Here is a 21,333-nt window from a genome sequence, read left to right as displayed (position 1 = left end):
TTTTTTACTGGCTTGTACTGGTTTTTAGTAGCTTGTACTGGCTTATACTGGTTCTTACTGGTCCTTACTGGTCCATACTGGTTTGTACTGGTTTTTACTGGTTTGATTCATACTATTTCATACTGGTTCTTACTGTTTTTTTAACAGTTTGTACTGGTTATACTGTTCTTTACTGCCTTATACTGGTTTTTACTAGTTTGTACTGGTTTATACTGGTTTGTACTGGTTTTTATTGGTTTATACTGGTTTTTACTGGATCTTACTGGTTCTTACTGGTTTCCAGCCGCCCCCCCCCACCCCCCAAAGCCTGGCGCCCCAAACCGGTGGTGGAATATGAGCACCCCCTGGACCCCGACGGCAAAAAGGGTGAGCAAAAAGGGGGGAACGACCCCAAAACCGGGGCAACGACCCCAAAAACGCGTGAAATGACCCCAAAAAAGGGGTCGCGGGGACCCTGTGGTGACCCCAAAATTTTTTGGGGTGCAGCCACGGGGGGCCCCTGCCCCCCTCCTACAGCCCCCGCTACGTGGAGGCCGCCTGGGGGGGCTGGTGGGAACGGAGCCGCTTCTTCACCCCCCCCCCACCCCAAAATTGGGGGGAAAACCCCGAAAATGAGACCCCGAAAGGGGAAACCCCAAAAAAGGAGACCCCAAAAAAGGGGACCCCAAAAGGGGGGACCCCAAAAGGGGGGGGCCGGGTGCTGAGCCTGGTGCTGCCCCCCCCCAACGTCACCGGGCGGCTCCACGTGGGTCACGCGCTGGGGGTGGCGCTGCAGGACGCCCTGGTGAGGTGGTGAGTTTTGGGGTGAAAAAAGGGGATTTTGGGGTTTTTGGGGTTTGGGGGTGGATGAGGGGGTGAAAGGGAGGGGAATGGGGGGGTTTTGGGGTGAAAAGGGGGGTTTGGGGGGGAAGGGGAGGGAATTTGGGTTCTGGAGGGTTCTGGGGGGATTTGGGGTTTTTGGGGTGAAAAAGGGGATTTGGGGTTTTTGGGGTTTGGGGTGGAATGGGGGGGTTTTAGGGGAGGTTTTGGGGTGAAAAGGGGGGTTGGGGGGAAAGGGGAGGGAATTTGGGTTCTGGGGAGGGTTGGGGGGGGTTTGGGGTTCTGGGAGATTTGGGGTTTTTTGGGGTGAAAAAAGGGGATTTTGGGGTTTTTGGGGTTTGGGGGTGGATGAGGGGGAATGGGGGGGGAATGGGGGGGTTTGGGGTGAAAAGGGGGGTTTGGGGGTGGTTTTGGGGTGGAAGGGGAGGGAATTTGGGTTCTGGGGGGATTTGGGGTTTGGGGTGAAAAAAGGGGATTTGGGTTTTTGGGGTTTGGGGGTGGAGGGGGGGTGAAGGGGGGGTTGGGGGGGTTTTGGGGGGGTTTGGGGTGAAAAGGGGGGTTTGGGGGAAAGGGGAGGGAATTTGGGTTCTGGGGAGGGTTGGGGGGGGTTTGGGGTTTTGGGGGATTTGGGTTTTTTGGGGTGAAAAAAGGGGATTTTGGGGTTTTTGGGGTTTGGGGGTGGATGGAGGGGGGAAAGGGGGGGAATGGGGGGGTTTTGGGGTGAAAAGTGGGGTTTGGGGGTGGTTTTGAGGTGGAAGGGGAGGGAATTTGGGTTCTGGGGGGGGCTTGGGGGATTTGGGGTTTTGGGGGAAAAAAGGGGGGTTTTGGGGTTTTTTGGGTTTGGGGGGTGGAGGGGGGGAAAGGAGGGGCTAAAAAGGGGTTAGGGGTGGTTTTGGGGTGAAAAGGGGGGTTTTGGGGGGAAAGTGGAGGGAATTTGTGCTCTGGGGCGGTTTGGGTTTTTGGGAGAAAAAAAGGGGGTTTTGGGGAAAAAAGGGGATTTTGGGGTTTGGGGGGTGGAGGGGGGGGAAAGGGGGGTGAATGGGGGGGATGGGGGGATTTTGGGGGGGTTTTGGGGTGAAAAGGGGGGTTTGGGGGAAAGGGGAGGAATTTGGGTTCTGGGGAGGGTTGGAGGGGGTTTGGGGTTTTGGGGGGATTTGGGTTTTTTTGGGGTGAAAAAAGGGGATTTTGGGGTTTTTGGGGGTTTGGGGGTGGATGGAGGGGGGAAAGGGGGGGAATGGGGGGTTTGGGGTGAAAAGGGGGGTTTGGGGGTGGTTTTGAGGTGGAAGGGGAGGGAGTTTGGGTTCTGGGGGGATTTGGGGTTTTGGGGGGGTTTGGGGTTTTTGGGGTGAAAAAAGGGGATTTGGGTTTTTTTGGGGTTTGGGGGTGGATGGGGGGGAAAGGGGGGGTTTTGGGGGGGTTTTGGGTGGGGTTTGGGGTGAAAAGGGGGGTTTGGGGGAAAGGAGAGGGAATTTGGGTTCTGGGGGGGGGTTGGGGGATTTGGGGTTTGGGGGGAAAAAAAGGGATTTTGGGGTTTTTGGGGTTTGGGGGGTGGAGGGGGGGAAAGGGGGGGAATGAGGGGGGCTTTTGGGGTGAAAAGGGGGGTTTTGGGGGGAAAGGGGAGGGAATTTGGGTTCTGGGGGGGGTTTGGGGGATTTGGGGGTTTTTGGGGAAAAAAAGGGGGTTTTGGGGTTTTTGGGGAAAAAAAGGGGGTTTTGGGGTTTGGGGGTGGATGGGGGGGAAATGGGGGGGGTTTGGGGGGGTTTTGGGGTGAAAAGGGGGGTTTGGGGGGAAAGGGGAGGGAATTTGGGTTCTGGGAGGGTGGGGGGGGTTTGGGGGTTTTGGGGAGTTTGGGGTTTTTGGGGGAAAATAAGGGGGTTTGGGGTTTTTGGGGTTTGGGGGGAAAGGGGGAGGTAAAAAGGGGTTTGGGGATGGTTTTGGGGTGAAAAGGGGGGTTTGGGGGGAAAGGGGAGGGAATTTGGGTTCTGGGGAGGGTTGGGAGGGGGTTTGGGGTTTGGGGGGTTTTGGGTTTTGGGGAGAAAAAGGGGGTTTGGGGTTTTTTGGGGTTTGGGGTGGGAAAGGGGGTTGTGGGGGGGTAAAAGGGGGTTTGGGGTGGTTTTGGGGTGGAAGGGGAGGGAATTTGGGGGCTTTTAGGGAGGATTTGAGGTTTTTGGGGGGGGTTGGGGTTTTTGGAGGGATTTGGGATTTTGGGGAGGATTTGGGGTTTTGGAGGGATTTGGGTTTTGGGGGGTGTTGGGATTTTGGGGCAGGATTTGGGGTTTTTGGAGGGTTTAGGGGTTTTGGGGGGGTTGGGGTTTTTGGGGTGTTTTTGGGGTTTTTTGGGGAGGGGGTTGGGGTTTGGGGGGGTTGTGTTTTTGGGGTGTTTTTTGGGATTTTTTTGGGGAGGGGGTTGGGGTTTGGGGGGGTTGTGTTTTTGGGGTGTTTTTGGGATTTTTTTGGGGGGGGGTTGGGTTTGGGGGGGTTGTGTTTTTGGGGTGTTTTGGGGGTTTTTTGGTTAACCCCCCCCCGTGCAGGCGCCGCATGCAGGGCTGGGCCGTGCTCTGGCTGCCCGGCACCGACCACGCCGGCATCGCCACCCAGGTCAGTCCCAAAATGTCCCCAAAATGTCCCCAAATGTCCCCCAGTGTCCCCAAAATGTCCCCCAGTGTCCCCAAATGGCCCCAAAATGTCCCCAAGTGTCCCCAAATGTCCCCCAAATGACCCCAAGTGTCCCCAACATCCCCCCAATGCCCCCCAATTTTCCCCTATGAATGTCCCCAAATGTCCCCAAAATGTCCCAAGTGTCCCCAAGCCCCCCCCGATGTCCCCAAGCCCCTTCCGATGTCCCCAATGCCCCCCAAATGTCCCCGATGTACCCTCAAACGTCCCCAAGGCCCCCCCAAATGTCCCCAGTGTCCCTCCCCAGCCCCCCTCCGATGTCCCCAATCCCCCCCCCGATGTCCCCAAGTGTCCCCAAGCCCCCCCCGATGTCCCCAAATGTCCCAAGCCCCCCCAAATGTCCTCAAGGCCCCCCAAATGTCCCCAAGCCCCCCGATGTCCCCAATGTCCCCAATGCCCCCCCAAATGTCCCCAATGTCCTCCCAAATGTCCCCAGGCCCCCCCAAATGTCCCCAGTGTCCCTCCCCAGCCCCCCTCCGATGTCCCCAGCCCCCCCCCGATGTCCCCAAGTGTCCCCAAGCCCCCTCCCCAGTGTCCCCAACGTCCCCAAATGTCCCCAAGGCCCCTTCCAATGCCCCCCAAACGTCCCCAAGGCCCCCCCAAACGTCCCCAAGGCCCCCCCAAATGTCCCCAGTGTCCTTCCCCAAGCCCCCCCCGATGACCCCAAATGTCCCAAGCTCCCCCCGATGTCCCCAACCCCCCCTCTGTGTCCCCAGGTGTCCCCAACACCCCTCCCAATGCCCCCCAAATGTCCCCAATGCCCCCTCAAACGTCCCCAAGGCCCCCCAAATGTCCCCAATGCCCTCCCCAGTGTCCCCCAGCCCCCCCCGATGTCTCCAAGTGTCCCCAACACCCCTCCGATGTCCCCAAGTGTCCCCAAATGTCCCCAATGTACCCCCAAATGTCCCCAAGGCCCCCCAAATGTCCCCAAGCCCCCTCCGATGTCCCCAAGGCCCCTCCCAATGCCCCCCAAATGTCCCCAGTGTCCCTCCCCAGCCCCCCCCCGATGTCCCCAATCCCCCCCCGATGTCCCCAAATGTCCCCAAGCCTCCTCCCCAGTGTCCCCAAGTGTCCCCAAATGTCCCCAAGGCCCCTCCCAATGCCCCCCAAATGTCCCCAAGGCCCCCCCAAATGTCCCCAGCGCCCCTCCCCAGCCCCCCCCGATGTCCCCAGCCCTCCCCCCCGATGTCCCCAAATGTCCCCAAGCTCCCCCCGATGTCCCCAAATGTCCCCAAGCCCCCTCCCCAGTGTCCCCAACGTCCCCAAATGTCCCCAATGCCCCTCCCAATGCCCCCCAAATGTCCCCAAGGCCCCCCCAAATGTCCCCAGTGTCCCTCCCCAGCCCCCCTCCGATGTCCCCAGCCCCCTCCCGATGTCCCCAAGTGTCCCCAAGCCCCCCCCCGGTGTCCCCAGGCGGCGGTGGAGCGCTGGCTGTGGCAGCAGCGGGGGCTGCGGCGCCAGGAGCTGAGCAGGGCCCAGTTCCTGACCGAGCTCTGGGACTGGAAGGAGCGGTGAGGGGGGGGCGCGGGGGGGTTGGGGACATTTGGGGACATTGGGGGGGGGGGCTGGGGACACTGGGAGGGGGCTGGGGAGGGACATTGGGGACATTTGGGGGGGCCTTGGGGGCATTGGGAGGGGCGTTGGGGACACTGGGGACATCGGGGGGGGCTTGGGGACATTTGGGGGGGCCTTGGGGGGGGGCTTTGGGGACACCAGGGGGGTGTTTGGGGACATCGGGGGGGGGTTGGGGACACCGGGAGGGGGCTGGGGAGGGACATTGGGGACATTTGGGGGACATTGGGGACACCGGGGGGGTGTTTGGGGACATTGGGGGGGCTTGGGGACACTTGGGGACATTTTGGGGGGGCATTGGGGACATCGGGGGGGGCTTGGGGACATTGGGGGGCGGTTGGGGACACTTTGGGGACACAAGGAGGGGACCCGAGAAAGGATTTGGGGACCCCCCCATCGGGGAGGTGACACCTTGGGGACCCCCCCAATGGGGAAAGTGACCCCCGGGGGGGGGAGGTGACACCTTGGGGACCCCCCCGGGAGGGGAGGTGACACTTTGGGGACACTTTGGGGACATTTTGGGGACACTTTGGGGGCCATACCACGCGAGGAGGCGCCCCTTAATAGGGGAAGTGACCCCCTTAGGAGGGTGGTGACCCTTTGGGACCCCCCCACGGGGAAGGTGACCCCCGGGGGGGGGAGGTGACACCTTGGGGACACTTTAGGGACACTTTGGGGACACTTTGGGGACACTTTGGCACCGTGCCACATGGGGAGGCGCCACCTTGGGACCCCTTTAATTGGGGAAGCGACCCCTTTAGGAGCCATTTGACCCCCTGGAGACCCCCCCACGGGGAAGGTGACCCCCGGGGGGGGGAGGTGACACCTTGGGGACCCCCCCATGAGGGAGGTGACACTTTGGGGACCCTCAGTGGGGGGGAGGTGACACTTTGGGGACACTTTTGGGGCCACACCGTGCGAGGAGGCGCCCCCTTAATAGGGGAAGCGACCCCCTTAGGAGGGTGGTGACACTTTAGGGACCCCCCCATGGGGAAAGTGACCTCGGGGGGGGGAGGTGACACCTTGGGGACACTTTGGGGACATTTTGGGGACACTTTGTGGCCTTGCCACGCGGGGAGGCGCCACCTTGGGACCCCTTTAATAGGGGAATCGACCCCTTTAGGGGACAGGTGACCCCTTGGGGACCCCCCCACAGGGAAAGTGACCCCCGGGGGGGGGAGGTGACACTTTGGGGACACTTTGGGGACATTTTGGGGACACTTTGTGGCCGTGCCACGCGGGGAGGCGCCACCTTGGGACCCCTTTAACTGGGGAATCGACCCCTTTAGGAGCACGGTGTCACTTTATGCCCCCCCCCACGGGACAGGTGACCCCCGGGGGGGGAGGTGACACTTTGGGGACACTTTGGGGACATTTTGGGGACACTTTGGGGACACTTTGGCACCGTGCCACATGGGGAGGCGCCACCTTGGGACCCCTTTAATTGGGGAAGCGACCCCTTTAGGAGCACGGTGACACTTTAGGGACCCCCCCATGGGGAAAGTGACCTCGGGGGGGGGGGAGGTGACACTTTGGGGACACTTTGGGGACATTTTGGGGACACTTTGGGGACACTTTGGGGACACTTTTTGGCCGTGCCACGCAGGGAAGCGCCCCCTTAATAGGGGAAGCAACCCCTTTAGGAACACGGTGTCACTTTATGCCCCCCCCCACGGGACAGGTGACCCCCGGGGGGGGGAGGTGACACTTTGGGGACCCCCAGGAGGGGGGGGAGGTGACACTTGTGTCCCCAACCCCCCAGCCACGGCGGCGCCATCCTGCAGCAGCTGCGCGCGCTGGGAGCCTCGCTGGACTGGAGCCGCTGCGCCTTCACCATGGACCCCGTAAGCACCCCCAAAAATCCCCCAAACCCCCCCAAACCGTCCCCGAATTGTCCCCAAATTGTCCCCAAATTGTCCCTTTTTGTCCCCAGGGCTTTTCCCGGGCTGTCACCGAGGCTTTCGTGCGGCTCCACGGGGCCGGGTTGGTTCGGCGCTCGCGCCGCTTGGTCAACTGGTCGTGCGCCCTGCGCTCCGCCCTGGCCGACGTGGAGGTGACCTTGTTGTCCCCAAATTGTCCCCAAATTGTCCCCAAATGTCACTCTTAGGGTTCTGATATGGTTTTGGGGTCCTCAGGTGGAGCCTCGGGTGCTCGGGGGTCCCACGGTGCTGAGCGGGCCCGGCTGGCCCCGAGCTGTCACCTTCGGGGTCCTGGTGCGCTTCGCGTACCCCGTGGAGGGGGACGATGGTGAGGGGGGGTCCCCGATGTCACCTGGGGGTCCCCAATGTCACCTGGGGGGACCTAATGTCACCTGGGGGTCACCTGGGGGTCCCTTGTGCCCTTTGGGGTCCATTCGGGTTCCCTTTGGGGGGTTTTGGGGTTCCAGCTCCATGCATGTGTCCCTTTAGGGTCCCTGGGGGGTCCCCGATGTCACCTCGGGGTCCCCAATGTCACCTGGGGGGCCCTAATGTCACCTTGGGGTCACCTGGGGTCACCTGGGGGTCCCTTGTGCCCTTTGGGGTCCATTCGGGTTCCCTTTGGGGGGTTTTGGGGTCCCCTTGGGGTTCCAGCTCCATGCATGTGTGCTCCATGCATGTGTCCCTTTAGGGTCCCCAATGTCACCTGGGTGTCACCTGGGGGTCCCCAATGTCACCTGGGGGGCCCTAATGTCACCTGGGGGTCCCCTCGGGGTCACCTGGGGGTCCCTTGTGCCCTTTGGGTCCATTCGGGTTCCTTTGGGGGGTTTTGGGGTCCCTTTGGGGTTCCAGCTCCATGCATGTGTCCCTTTAGGGTTCCTGGGGGTCTCCTTGGGGTCCCCAATGTCACCTGGGGGTCACCTGGGGGTCCCTTGTCCCCTTTGGGGTCCCTTCAGGTTCCCTTTGAGGTCTCCAAACGTGCCCCTTGTCCCCAAAGTGTCCCCAAACCTGTCCCACATCCCCGCCCTGTCCCCAAAATGTCCCCAACGTGTCCCTATCATGTCCCCAAATGTGTCCCCTGTCCCCAAAATGTCCCCAAATGCCCCCAAATGTGTCCCCATGTCCCAAACGTGTCCCCAAAACATCCCCAAAATGTCCCCAAATGTGTCCCCATCTCCCCAAATGTGTTTCCTGTCCCCAACATGTCCCCAAAATGTCCCAAATGTCCCCAAAACATCCCCAAATGCCCCCAAATGTGTCCCCATATCCCCAAAATGTCCCAACATGTCCCAAAATGTCCCCAAAACATCCCCAAAACGTCCCCAAAATGTCCCTAAAATATCCCAAAACGTCCCCAGCATGTCCCCAAATGTGTCCAAAATGTCCCGAAATATCCCCAAATGCCCCAAATGTGTCCCCGTGTCCCCAAAACATCCCCAAAATATCCCCAAACGTGTCCCCATGTCCCCAAATGTGTTCAATGTCCCCAAATGTCCCTAAATTCCCCCAAATGTCCCCAAATGTATCCCCAAATGCCCCCCAAATGTCCCCAAATGTCCCCAAAACGCCCCCCCCCCCAGATCTGGAGCTGCCGGTGGCCACCACCCGCCCCGAGACCATGCTGGGGGACGTGGCCGTGGCCGTGCACCCCGGGGACCCCCGCTACCAGGTGGGCGGGGCCTAAAAATGGCGTGACCAGGGTGGGCGTGGCCTAAAGGGGCGTGGTTTAAGTGGGCGGGGCCAAAGGGGGCGTGGTTTGGGTGGGCTGGGGCTGGGATTGGCTGGGGCTGCCCCAGGGGGCGTGGCTTAGAGGCAAATGGGCGTGGCTTGGAGGTGGTGGGTGTGGCTTGCCGGCAGGGGGCGTGGCTTGCGTGGGCGGGGCCTGTGTGGTCTTAAAGGGGCAACGCGTTGGGTGGGGCCCGGAGGGGTTTAATGTAATGGGGGGGGTCTCTTGGGGCGGGGCTTGTTTAAGGGGGCGGGGCTTGTCTAAGGGGGGCGGGGCTTGAGGTGGCCACGCCCACTCCCAGCACCTCCATGGGCGCCACGTGCGGCACCCCTTCACCGGGCGCCTGCTGCCCGTCATCGCCGACCCCAGCGTGGACCCCGAGCTTGGCACCGGTACTGGGATGGACTGGGACCAGTATGGGGGCAGGGGAGGGGACTGGGACCAGTATGGGGTCGGGGGGGCTGGGACCAGTATGGGGGCAGGGAGGGAATGGGACCAGTATGGGGGGCATTGGGACCAGTATGGGGTTGGGGGGGGCACTGGGACCAGTATGGGGGGGACTGGGACCAGTATGGGGTCGGGGGGGGGCACTGGGACCAGTATGGGGGGAGCTGGACCAGTATGGGGTTGGGGGGGGGGCTGGGACCAGTATGGGGGGCACTGGGACCAGTGTGGGGGGGGCTGGACCAGTATGGGGGTAGGGGAGGGCACTGGGACCAGTATGGGGTCAGGGGAGGGCACTGGGACCAGTCTGGGGGCGCTGGGACCAGTATGGGGTCGGGGGGGGGCACTGGGACCAGTATGGGGGGAGCTGGGACCCAGTATGGGGTTGGGGGGGGGGCTGGGACCAGTATGGGGGGCACTGGGACCAGTGTGGGGGGGGCTGGACCAGTATGGGGGTAGGGGAGGGCACTGGGACCAGTATGGGGTCAGGGGAGGGCACTGGACCAGTCTGGGGGGCGCTGGGACCAGTATGGGGTCGGGGGGGGGCACTGGGACCAGTATGGGGGGAGCTGGGACCAGTATGGGGTTGGGGGGGGGCTGGGACCAGTATGGGGGGCACTGGGACCAGTGTGGGGGGGGCTGGACCAGTATGGGGGTAGGGGAGGGCACTGGACCAGTATGGGGTCAGGGGAGGGCACTGGGACCAGTCTGGGGGGCGCTGGACCAGTATGGGGTCGGGGGGGGCACTGGGACCCAGTATGGGGGGCACTGGGACCAGTGTGGGTCGGGGGGGGGGGGATGCTGGGACCAGTTGGGGTCGGGGGGGGGCACTGGGACCAGTATGGGGGGGCTGGGACCAGTATGGGGTCGGGGAAGGGCACTGGGACCAGTTTGGGGGGCGCTGGGGACCAGTATGGGTCAGGGGAGGGCACTGGGACCAGTATGGGGGGGGCTGGACCAGTATGGGGTCGGGGAAGGGCACTGGGACCAGTTTGGGGGGCATCAGGACCAGTATGGGGGGGGCTGGGACCAGTATGGGGGGACTGGGACAGTATGGGGGCAGGGGAGGGACTGGGCCCAATTCTGGGGGAGGACTGGGACCAGTATGGGACTGGGCGGTGGATGTGACTGGGACCAGTTTAGAACCACAACTGGCCCCAGTATGTCCCCCCCCCACCCCCCCAGTCCCTCCCAGTCCACTCCCAGTTCCCCCAGTTCCCTTAAAACCACTCCCAATCGAACCAACACCTCCCAGCCCCCCCAATACCGACCCCCCCCAATTTGTGGGGGGCTACTGGTGATACTGGGAGGCTACTGGTGATACTGGGAGGGGGGGGTGACCCCCCCCCGATGTCCCCAGGGGCGGTGAAGGTGACACCGGGGCACGGCACCCCGACCTGGCGCTGGCGCGCGCCCACCGCCTGCCCCCCCCCCGCGGGGTCATCGGGGACGATGGCACCATGAGGACCCCCGGGGGGGGGGGTGGCTGCAGGTAGGGGACACCCCCGATGTCACCTCCTGTCCCCAAAGTGTCCCCAAAGTGTCCCCAAGGGGTCCTCAAGGGGTCCTCAAGGGGTCCCCTGGGGTCTTCTCGTGTCCCCCCCGTGTCACCCTGGGGCCCCCCCATGTCCCCTGGGGTCCCCTTGGTGGCCCTTGGGCCCCCCCGTGTCCCCTCCTGTCCCCAAAGGGTCCCCAAAGGGTCCCCTGGGGTCTCCTCGTGGTCCCTGGGGTCCCCCTGTGTCCCCTCCTGTCCCCTGGGGTCCCCTCATGTCCCCCCCATGTCCCCTGGTGTCCCCTGGGGTCCCCCTCCTGTCCCTTGGGGTCCCCTCCTGTCCCCCCCATGTCCCCTGGCATCCCCCCCATGTCCCCTCCTGTCCCCTCCATGTCCCTTGGTGTCCCCCTGGTGTCCCCTTGGTGTCTCCCCCTTGTCACCCTGGGGTCCCCCCCATGTCCCCTGGTGTCCCCTTGGTGTCCCCTCATGTCCCCCCCATGTCCCTTGGTGTCCCCTGGGGTCTCCCTGGGGTCCCCTCATGTCCCCTCCTGTCCCCTTGGTGTCCCCTGGGGTCCCCCCCGTGTCCCCTGGGGTCCCCCCATGTCCCCTCCTGTCCCCCCCATGACCCCTGGGGTCCCCTCCTGTCCCCCCCATGTCCCCTCCTGTCCCCAAAGTGTCCCCAAAGGGTCCCCAAAGGGTCCCCTGGGGTCCCCCCCATGTCCTCTGGGGTCCCCTCATGTCCCCTCCTGTCCCCTTGGTGTCCCCTGGGGTCCCCCCCGTGTCCCCTGGGGTCCCCCCATGTCCCCTCCTGTCCCCCCCATGACCCCTGGGGTCCCCTCCTGTCCCCCCCATGTCCCCTCCTGTCCCCAAAGGGTCCCCAAAGGGTCCCCTGGGGTCCCCCCCATGTCCTCTGGGGTCCCCTCATGTCCCCCTCCTGTCCCCTGAGGTCCCCCCCCGGTGTCCCCTTGCATCCTTTGGGGTCCCCTCGTGTCCCCTCCTGTCCCCTGGGGTCCCCCCCCGTGTCCCCTAAGTGTCCCCTCATGGCCCTTGGGGTCCCCTTGGTGTCCCCCCATGTGCCCTGGTGTCCCCTCCTGTCCCCTGGGGTCCCCTTGGTGTCCCCCCCATGTCCCTTGGTGTCCCCTGGGGTCCCCTTGGTGTCCCCCCCATGTCCCCTGGGGTCCCCCCCATGTCCCCTCGTGGCCCTTGGGCCCCCCCCCGTGTCCCCTGGGGTCCCCTCCTGTCCCTCCCGTGTCCCCTGGGGTCCCCTCATGTCCCCTCCTGTCCCCCCCATGTCCCCTGGCGTCCCCTCCTGTCCCCTTGGGGTCCCCCCATGTCCCCTGGGGTCCCCTCCTGTCCCCTCGGTGTCCCCTTTTGTCCCCCCATATCCCCCTATGTCCCCTGGTGTCCCCCCCATGTCCCCTCCTGTCCCCCCCATGTCCCCTTGGTGTCCCCCCATGTCCCCTCCTGTCCCCAAAGGGTCCCCAAAGGCTCCCCAAAGGCTCCCCTGGGGTCTCCTCCTGTCCCCTTGGTGTCCCCTGGTGTCCCCCTGTGTCCCCTCCCGTCCCCCCCCCAATGTCCCCGATGTCCCCAACGCTGTCCCCGATGTCCCCAGGGCGCCCACCGCTTCGACGCCCGCGAGCGCCTGGTGGCGGCGCTGGCCATGCGGGGGCTGTTTCGGGGCTGCCAGGACCACCCCATGACCCTCCCCCTCTGCAGGTAACCCCAAAAAAACCCCAAAAACCCAAAATCCCCCCCCCCACGATGTCCCCAAACCCTTTTTGGGGACACTGAGGTCACCTCGGTGTCCCCAAAGCCGCTCGGGGGACGTGGTGGAATTCCTGCTCAAGAGCCAGTGGTTCCTGCGGTGCCGGGAGATGGCGCAGCGAGCCCGAGAGGTGACGTCGATTTTTGGGGTGAAAAATGCCAAAATTGGGTCTGGAACCGTCCCGTAACGGTCCCGTTGTCACCTCCCCGCCAGGCGGTGACGTCCGGGAGCCTGAAGCTCGTCCCCAAATTCCACGAGAAGAATTGGAAGACCTGGATGGACAACGCGGGGTGAGGGGGACCCCAAATCCCCCAAAATGACCCCAAATCCCCCCAAGAGACCCCAAATCCGCCCCAAGTGACCCCAAATCCCCTCAAATGACCCCAAATCCCCCCCCAAGTGACCCCAAATCCCCCCAAGTGACCCTAAATCCCTCCAAATGACCCCAAATCCCCCCCCAAGTGACCCCAAATCCCCCCCAAGTGACCCTAAATCCCCCCAAGTGACCCTAAATCTCCCCAAGTGACCCCAAATCCCCCAAAAGGACCCCAAATCCCCCCACGTGACCCTAAATCCCCCCAAGTGACCCCACATCCCCCAAAATGACCCCAAATCCCCCCCAAGTGACCCCAAATCCCCTCAAATGACCCCAAATCCCCCCCCAAGTGACCCCAAATCCCCCCAAGTGACCCCAAATCCCCCCCCAAGTGACCCCAAATCCCCCCCAAGTGACCCCAAATCCTCCCAAGTTACCCCAAATCCCCCCCAAGTGACCCTAAAGCCCCCCAAGTGACCCCAAATCCCCCCCAAAATGACCCCAAATCCTCCCAAGTGACCCCAAATCCTCCCAAGTGACCCCAAATCCCCCCCCAAGTGACCCCAAATCCCCCCAAGTGATCCCAAATCCCCCCCCAAGTGACCCCAAATCCCCCAAAATGACCCCAAATCCCCCCAAGTGACCCCAAATCCTCCCCCAAGTGACCCCAAATCCCCCCCAAGTGACCCCAAATCCCCCCCCAAGTGACCCCAAAGCCCCCCAAATTACCCCAAATCCCCCAAGTGACCCCAAAGCCCCCCAAGTGACCCCAAATCCCCCAAAGGGACCCCCAATCCTCCCCCAAGTGACCCCAAATCCCCCCAAGTGATCCCAAATCCCCCCCAAGTGACCCCAAATCCCCCCCAAGTGACCCCAAATCCCCCCCAAGTGACCCCAAATCCCCCCCCAAGTGACTCTAAAGCCCGCCAAGTGACCCCAAATCCCCCCCCAAGTGACCCTAAATCCCCCCAAGTGACCCTAAAGCCCCCCAAATGACCCCAAAGCCCCCCATGTGACCCCAAATCCCCCCCCAAGTGACCCCAAATCCCCCCAAATGACCCCAAATCCCCCCCCAAGTGACCCTAAATCCTCCCCAAGTGACCCTAAATGCCCCTAGGGGGGCCCTAAATCCACATGGGTGACCCCAAATCCCCCCAGGTGACCCTAAATGCCCCTGGGGGGGCCCTAAATTCCCCCAGGGGTCCCCAAATTCCTCTGGATGCCCCCAAATCCACTTGGGGGGGTCCCAAATCCCCCTGGGTGCCCCTAAATCCTTCTGGGTGTCCCCATATCCCCCTGGGGGGTCCCCAAAATCCCCCCGGGTTCCCCCAAATCCCCCAAAATCCTCCTGGGGAGGCCCCCAAATCCCCCCGGGTGCCCCCAAACCCCCCCAAATCCCCCCAGGGTGGTCCCTAAATCACCCCAAATGCCCCCAAATCCCCCCGGGGGGGTCCCAAATCCCCCTGGGTGCCCCTAAATCCTTCTGGGTGCCCCCAAATCCCCCTGGGGGGTCCCCAAAATCCCCCCGGGTGCCCCCAAATCCCCCCAAATCCTCCTGGGGGGTCCCCAAATCCTTCTGGGGGGGTCCCCAAATCCCCCTGGGTGCCCCCAAACCCCCCCCAAATGCCCCAAAATCCCCCCGGGGGTCCCTAAATGCCCCCAAATCCCCCTGGGGGGGGTCCCCAAATCCCCCCGGGTGCCCCCAAATCCCTCTGAGGGGGGGTCCCCAAATCCTCCCTGACCCCCCCCCCCCCCCAAATTTTGGCAGGGACTGGTGCCTCTCGCGGCAGCTCTGGTGGGGCCACCAGGTACCGGCGTACCGGGTGGGGGCTCCCCCCCCCGAAAACGAGGACCCCCCCGAAAACGAGGACCCCCCCGAAAATGGGGACCCCCCCGAGGGGCTCTGGGTCGTGGGGCGCGACGAGGACGAAGCCCGCGCCGCCGCCGCCCGCGCCTGCCGCTGCCCCCCCGCCGAAATCCAGCTGCACCGAGGTGAAGCCCCCCCCCCAAAATCACCCCCCCAGCACCCCAAAAGGACCCCCAGCACCCTAAAAGTGCCCCCCAGTATCCCAATTCCCCCCCCCAGCACCCCAATTTCCCCTCCCAGGGCTCCAAAAGTGCCCCCCAGCACCCTAATTTCCCCCCCCACCTCCCCAAAATGACCCCCCCAGCACCCTAAAAGTGCCCCCCAGCACCCCAATTTTCCCCCCAGCACCCCAAAAGTGCCCCCCAGTATTCCAATTCCCCCCCCAGCACCCCAATTTCCCCCCAGCACCCCAAAAGTTCCCCCCAGGATCCCAATTTCTGCTCACTGGGCTCCAAAAGTGCCCCCCAGCACCCCAAAAGTGCCCCCCTGCACCCTAATTTTACCCCCCCTCCCCAAAATGACCCCCCCAGCACCCCAAAAGTGCCCCCCAGCACCCCAATTCCCCCCCCAGCACCCCAAAAGTGCCCCCCAGCACCCCAAAAGTGCCCCCCCAGGATCCCAATTTCTGCTCACTGGGCTCCAAAAGTGCCCCCCAGCACCCCAAAAGTGCCCCCCAGCACCCTGATTTCCCCCCCACCTCCCCAAAATGACCCCCCCAGCACCCCAAAAGTGACCCCCAGCACCCCAATTCCCCCCCCACCTCCCCAAAAGTGCCCCCCAGGATCCCAATTTCTGCTCACTGGGCTCCAAAAGTGCCCCCCAGCACCCTAATTTCCCCCCCACCTCCTCAAAATGACCCCCCCAGCACCCCAAAAGGACCCCCAGCACCCCAATTCCCCCCCCACCTCCCCAAAACTGCCCCCCCCAGGATCCCAATTTCCCCCCACAGGGCTCCAAAAGTGCCCCCCCAGCACCCCCAAAGTGCCCCCCAGCACCCTAATTTCCCCCCCCACCTCCCCAAAATGCCCCCCCCAGCACCCAAAAAGGAGCCCCAGGACCCCCATTTCCCCCCCCATCACCCTAAAAGTGCCCCCCAGCACCCCAATTCCCCCCCCACCTCCCCAAAAGTGCCCCCCAGGATCGCAATTTCTGCTCACAGGGCTCCAAAAGTGCCCCCCAGCACCCCAAAAGTGCCCCCCAGCACTCTAATTTCCCCCCCACCTCCCCAAAATCACCCCCCCAGCACCCCAAAAGGACCCCCAGCACCCCAAAAGTACCCCCCAGTATCCCAATTCCCCCCCCCAGCACCCCAATTTCCCCTCCCAGGGCCCCAAAAGTGCCCCCCAGCACCCTAATTTCCCCCCCCACCTCCCCAAAATGACCCCCCCAGCACCCAAAAAGGAGCCCCAGGACCCCCATTTCCCTCCCCAGCACCCTAAAAGTGCCCCCCAGCACCCCAATTCCCCCCCCACCTCCCCAAAATTCCCCCCCAGGATCCCAATTTCCCCCCACAGGGCTCCAAAAGTGCCCCCCAGCACCCCAAAAGGACTCCCAGCACCCCAAAAGTATCCCTATCACCCCCATTTCCCCCCCCAGGACCCCAAAAGTGCCCCCCAGCACCCCAAAAGTGCCCCCCAGTACCCAAATTCCCCCCCAGCACCCCAAAAGTGCCCCCCAGTACCCAAATTCCCCCCCAATTCCCCCCCCAACACCCCAAAACCCCCCCTTAATCCCCCCCAGCCCCCCAAGAACACCCCTTAACACCCCCAACCCCCCCCCAGTCCCCCAAATTCCCCCCCAGCACCCCAAAAGTGCCCCCCAGTACCCAAATTCCCCCCCAGCACCCCAAAAGTGCCCCCCAATACCCAAATTCCCCCCCCATCCCCCCAATCTTCCCCCCAACACCCCAAAACCCCCCCTTAATCCCCCCCCAGCCCCCCAAAACCCCCCCAAACCCCCCCCAACCCCCCCCTCCTTATTCTCCAACCCCCTCGGGGACCCCCCCAAACCCCTCGAGGACCCCCCCCAAAATATTTTAACCCCCCACCCCCCCCCCCCGCAGACCCCGACGTTTTGGACACTTGGTTCTCCTCCGCCCTCTTCCCCTTCGCCGCTTTGGGCTGGCCCGAGGAGGTGAGCGCCGATTTTGGGGGGGGTGGGGGGGGCGTAGGGGGGTGTCGCCGCCCCCCCCGCACCCCCAAAATTTATCGACCCCCCCCCCAGACCCCCGATTTTCGGCGTTTTTACCCCACGAGCCTGCTGGAGACGGGCAGCGACCTCCTCTTTTTTTGGGTCGCCCGCATGGTCATGCTGGGCCAGGAGCTCACGGGGCGCCTCCCATTCTCCCAGGTACATTTTTTGGGCCCCCCAAAAAAATTTTGGGGTCCCCCCAAATTTTTTGGGGTCCCCCCCATGGGTGTTTTCCCCAAAAAAAAGGTGCTGCTGCACTCGCTGGTGCGCGACGCCCAAGGGCGCAAGATGAGCAAGTCGCTGGGGAACGTCATCGACCCCCGGGACGTCATCGCCGGTGCTTCCCTTCAGGTAGGTCCTACAATAACAAAGGGCCGGCCCGGGAGACCCTACAATAACAATCTTCTCCCCCTGGGAGACCCTATAAAAACAGTAAGTTTTGGTTTTGAAGAGCCTACAATAAAAAAAATTGTCTTTTTTTGGGAAAATGCTACGATAACAAAGGATTTCGCTCTTTGTTGTTGTAGGGTCTCCCAAAAACAAAAGTTGTTTGTTATTGTAGGGTCTCCGAAAAACAAGAAAACGTTGTTTGTTATTGTAGGGTCTCCCAGTTCTTTTCCCTTCTTAAGAGATCCTACAAAAACAAGCAGTTCTTATGGGTTTTTGGGAGACCCTACAATAACAAAGAGTTCTTTTTCGTCTTTTTAGGAGACCCTACGATAACAAACAACTCTTTACCATCTTCGTTTGTTATTGTAGGGTCTCCCAAAGGCAGAAAAGAATTGTTTGTTATTGTAGGGTCTCCCAAAAACATGGAAAAGTTGTTTGTTATTGTAGGGTCTCCCAGTTCTTTTCCCTTCTTAAGAGGTCCTACAAAAACAAGCAGTTCTTTTGGCTTTTTGGGAGACCCTACAATAACAAACACCTCTTTCTTGTCTCTTTTTGGGAGACCCTACAATAACAAACAACTCTTTACCGTCTTCGTTTGTTATTGTAGGGTCTCCGAAAAACAAGAAAAAGTTGTTTATTATTGTAGGGTCTCCCAGTTCTTTTCCCTTCTTAAGAGGTCCTACAAAAACAAGCAGTTCTGGCTTTTTGGGAGACCCTACAATAACAAACAACTCTTTACCGTCTTCGTTTGTTATTGTAGGGTCTCCCAAAATCGAGAAAAAGGTGTTTGTTATTGTAGGGTCTCCCAATTCTTTCCCTTCTTATGAGATCCTACAAAAACAAGCAGTTCTGGCTTTTTGGGAGACCCTACAATAACAAAGTTCTTTCTTGTCTCGTTTTGGGAGACCCTACAATAACAAAGAGTTCTTTTTTGTCTCTTTTTAGGAGACCCTACAATAACAAAGAGTTCTTTTTTGTCTTTTTAGGAGACCCTACAATAACAAAGAGTCCTTTCTTGTCTCTTTTTGGGAGACCCTACAATAACAAAGAGTTCTTTTTTGTCTTTTTAGGAGACCCTACAATAACAAAGTTCTTTCTTGTCTTTTTAGGAGACCCTATGATAACAAACAACTCTTTACCGTCTTCGTTTGTTATTGTAGGGTCTCCCAAAAACATGAAAAAGTTGTTTGTTATCGTAGGGTCTCCCAATTCTTTCCCTTCTTAAGAGGTCCTACAAAAACAAGCAGTTCTGGCTTTTTGGGAGACCCTACAATAACAAAGAGTTCTTTTTTGTCTCTTTTTGGGAAACCCTACAATAACAAAGAGTTATTTTTTGTTTCTTTTTGGGAAACCCTACAATAACAAAGAGTTCTTTTTTATTTTTTTAGGAGACCCTACAATAACAAAGAGTTCTTTTTTGTCTTTTTAGGAGACCCTACGATAACAAACAACTCTTTACCATCTTCATTTGTTATTGTAGGGTCTCCCAAACATGGCAAAGCTTCGTTTGTTTTTGTAGGGTCTCCCAAAAACGGCAAAGCTTTGTTTATTATTGTAGGGTCTCCTGTCTTGCAGGAGCTGCAGGAGAAGCTCCGGCGCAGCAACCTCGACCCCCACGAGCTCGCGGTGGCCTCCGAGGGCCAGGTGGGACCCGTGACCCCCCCAAAACCTTTCGGTGACCCCCCAAACCTTTTGGTGACCCCCCCAAAACCTTTGTGTCCCCCCCAAAAACTTTGTCCCCCCCCCCAGAGGCGCCAATTCCCCCACGGCATCCCCGAATGCGGCACGGACGCGCTCCGCATGGCTCTGTGCTCCCACAACGCCCACGGTGAGGAACCGGGGAATGGGGGGGCACCCCGGGGTTTGGGGACACCCCAAAAACGTCCCCCCCCAAAAAAATAACACCCCCCCAAGGCGACGACATCCGCCTGGACGTGGCCACGGTGCTGAGCTACCGCCACTTCTGCAACAAGGTCTGGAACGCCGTCAAATTCGTCCTGGCCGCGCTGGGACCCGAATTCGTCCCCCAAATCCCCGAGGAGGTAATTAAAAAAAATTGGGGGGGGCGCCCTAAAAACCCCCCCAGGGGCCTTCCTCCTCCTCCTCCTCTTCCTCGTCAGGCGGCGCCGCGGAGGCCGATGGAGCGCTGGGTGCTGAGCCGCTTGGCGCGGGCGGCGGGGGAGTACGGGCGGCGCATGGAGGCGTTGGAGGCGCACGGGGCCTTGGCCGCCGCCCACCATTTTTGGCTGCGCTCCTTCTGCGACGTCTACCTGGTGGGTTGGGGTCTCCGTCTGTCCGTCCGTCCGTCCGTCTGTCCGTCCTTCCCAAATTTTTGTAGATCTTTGAATGTTGAGCCCAACCCGTTTCCATTTTGTTGACCGTGTCCGTCTGTCCGTCCCGCCCAAATTCTTGTAGATCTTTGAACCCAACCCGTTTCCATTTCGTTGACCATGTCCGTCTGTCCGTCCTTCCCAAATTTTTGTAGATCTTTGAAGGTTGAACCCAACCCATCTTGACCTCGTTGACCATGTCCGTTTGTCCGTCCTTCCCAAATTTTTGTAGATCTTTGAACCCAACCCGTTTCCATTTTGTTGACCGTGTCCGTCTGTCCGTCCCACCCAAATTCTTGTAGATCTTTGAACGTTGAACCCAACCCATCTTGACCTCGTTGACCATGTCCGTCTGTCCGTCCTTCCCAAATTTTTGTAGATCTTTAAACGTTGAACCCAACCCATCTTGACCTCGTTGACCATGTCCGTCTGTCCGTCCTTCCCAAATTCTTGTAGATCTTTGAACGTTGAACCCAACCCATCTTGACCTCGTTGACCGTGTCCGTCTGTCCGTCCTTCCCAAATTTTTGTAGATCTTTGAAAGTTGAACCCAACCCGTTTCCATTTCGTTGACCGTGTCCGTCTGTCCGTCCCACCCAAATTCTTGTAGATCTTTGAAGGTTGAACCCAACCCATCTTGACCTCGTTGACCCTGTCCGTCTGTCCGTCCCACCCAAATTCTTGTAGATCTTTGAACCCAACTCGTTTCCATTTCGTTGACCGTGTCCGTCTGTCCGTCCTGCCCAAGTCCTTGTAGATCTTTGAACCCAACCCATCTTGACCTCGTTGACCTTGTCTGTCTGTCCATCCCACCCAAATTCTTGTAGATCTTTGAAGGTTGAACCCAACCCATCTTGACTTGGTTGACCATGTCCGTCTGTCCGTCCCACCCAAATTCTTGTAGATCTTTGAACGTTGAATCCAACCCATTTCCATTTTGTTGACCGTGTCCGTCTGTCCGTCCCACCCAAATTTTTGTAGATCTTTGAAGGTTGAACCCAACCCATCTTGATCTCCTTGACCATGTCCATCTGTCCGTCCTTCCCAAATTCTTGTAGATCTTTGAACGTTGAACCCAACCCATCTTGACCTGGTTGACCATGTCCGTTTGTCTGTCCTACCCAATTCCTTGTAGATCTTTGAAGGTTGAACCCAACCCATCTTGACCTCGTTGACCGTGTCCGTCTGTCCGTCCCACCCAAATTCTTGTAGCTCTTTGAACCCAACCCATTTCCATTTTGTTGACCCTGTCCGTCTGTCCGTCCCACCCAACCCATCTTCACCTCGTTGACCCTGTCCGTCTGTCCGTCCCGCCCATCCTTTTACACCTCCCTGACCGTCAAACCCGCCCCATTTCCACCCGCCTCGCCCTGTCCGTCTGTCCGTCCGTCCTGCCCAACCTGTTGAGTCTCCTCGAGGCCGAATGACCGCGTCCGTCTGTCCGTCCAGCCCACTCATCATTGACCTTTATCCACCCTTGACCACGTCCGTCTGTCCGTCCACCAAAACCTCTCATTTCTCCCCAAAACCCCTCCCTACCTCCCCAATTTTGGCCTCCACCCCTCCCTCCGGCCTCCCTTTGACCTCCGTCCATCTGTCCGTCCACCAAAACCTCTCATTTCTCCCCAAAACCCCTCCCTACCTCCCCAATTTTGGCCTCCACCGCTCCCTCCGGCCTCCCTTTGACTCGTCCGTCTGTCCGTCCTCTCATCGTTGACCTTTATCCTCCCTTGACCACGTCCATCTGTCCGTCCACCAAAACCTCTCATTTCTCCCCAAAACCCCTCCCTACCTCCCCAATTTTGGCCTCCACCTCCCCCCCCGGCCTCC

General features: G+C 60.5%; 1 protein-coding gene across 1 annotated transcript; it reads left to right on the top strand.

Annotated features, from left to right (window-relative positions):
- The first annotated feature begins 656 nt into the window (after positions 1-656).
- Positions 657-19,566, top strand: LOC137849061 (valine--tRNA ligase, mitochondrial-like). Its single transcript, XM_068668538.1, is given in 21 exon segments — positions 657-792; positions 3,351-3,417; positions 4,909-5,006; positions 6,830-6,911; positions 7,001-7,120; positions 7,203-7,314; positions 8,564-8,652; positions 9,011-9,101; positions 10,514-10,608; positions 10,610-10,645; positions 12,258-12,361; positions 12,459-12,540; positions 12,624-12,700; positions 14,495-14,718; positions 16,656-16,726; positions 16,817-16,942; positions 17,030-17,134; positions 18,749-18,817; positions 18,923-19,001; positions 19,088-19,215; positions 19,294-19,566. Coding segments are annotated over 20 exon segments (2,106 nt in total). The 5' UTR covers positions 657-792; positions 3,351-3,357; the 3' UTR covers positions 19,552-19,566.
- Positions 19,567-21,333: the final 1,767 nt, after the last annotated feature.

Source organism: Anas acuta, unplaced genomic scaffold (assembly GCF_963932015.1).
Source record: "Anas acuta unplaced genomic scaffold, bAnaAcu1.1 SCAFFOLD_400, whole genome shotgun sequence".
NCBI lineage: Eukaryota > Metazoa > Chordata > Aves > Anseriformes > Anatidae > Anas > Anas acuta.
Note: the sequence above shows the minus strand (reverse complement) of the source record. Positions and strands in the feature narration are given on the sequence as shown.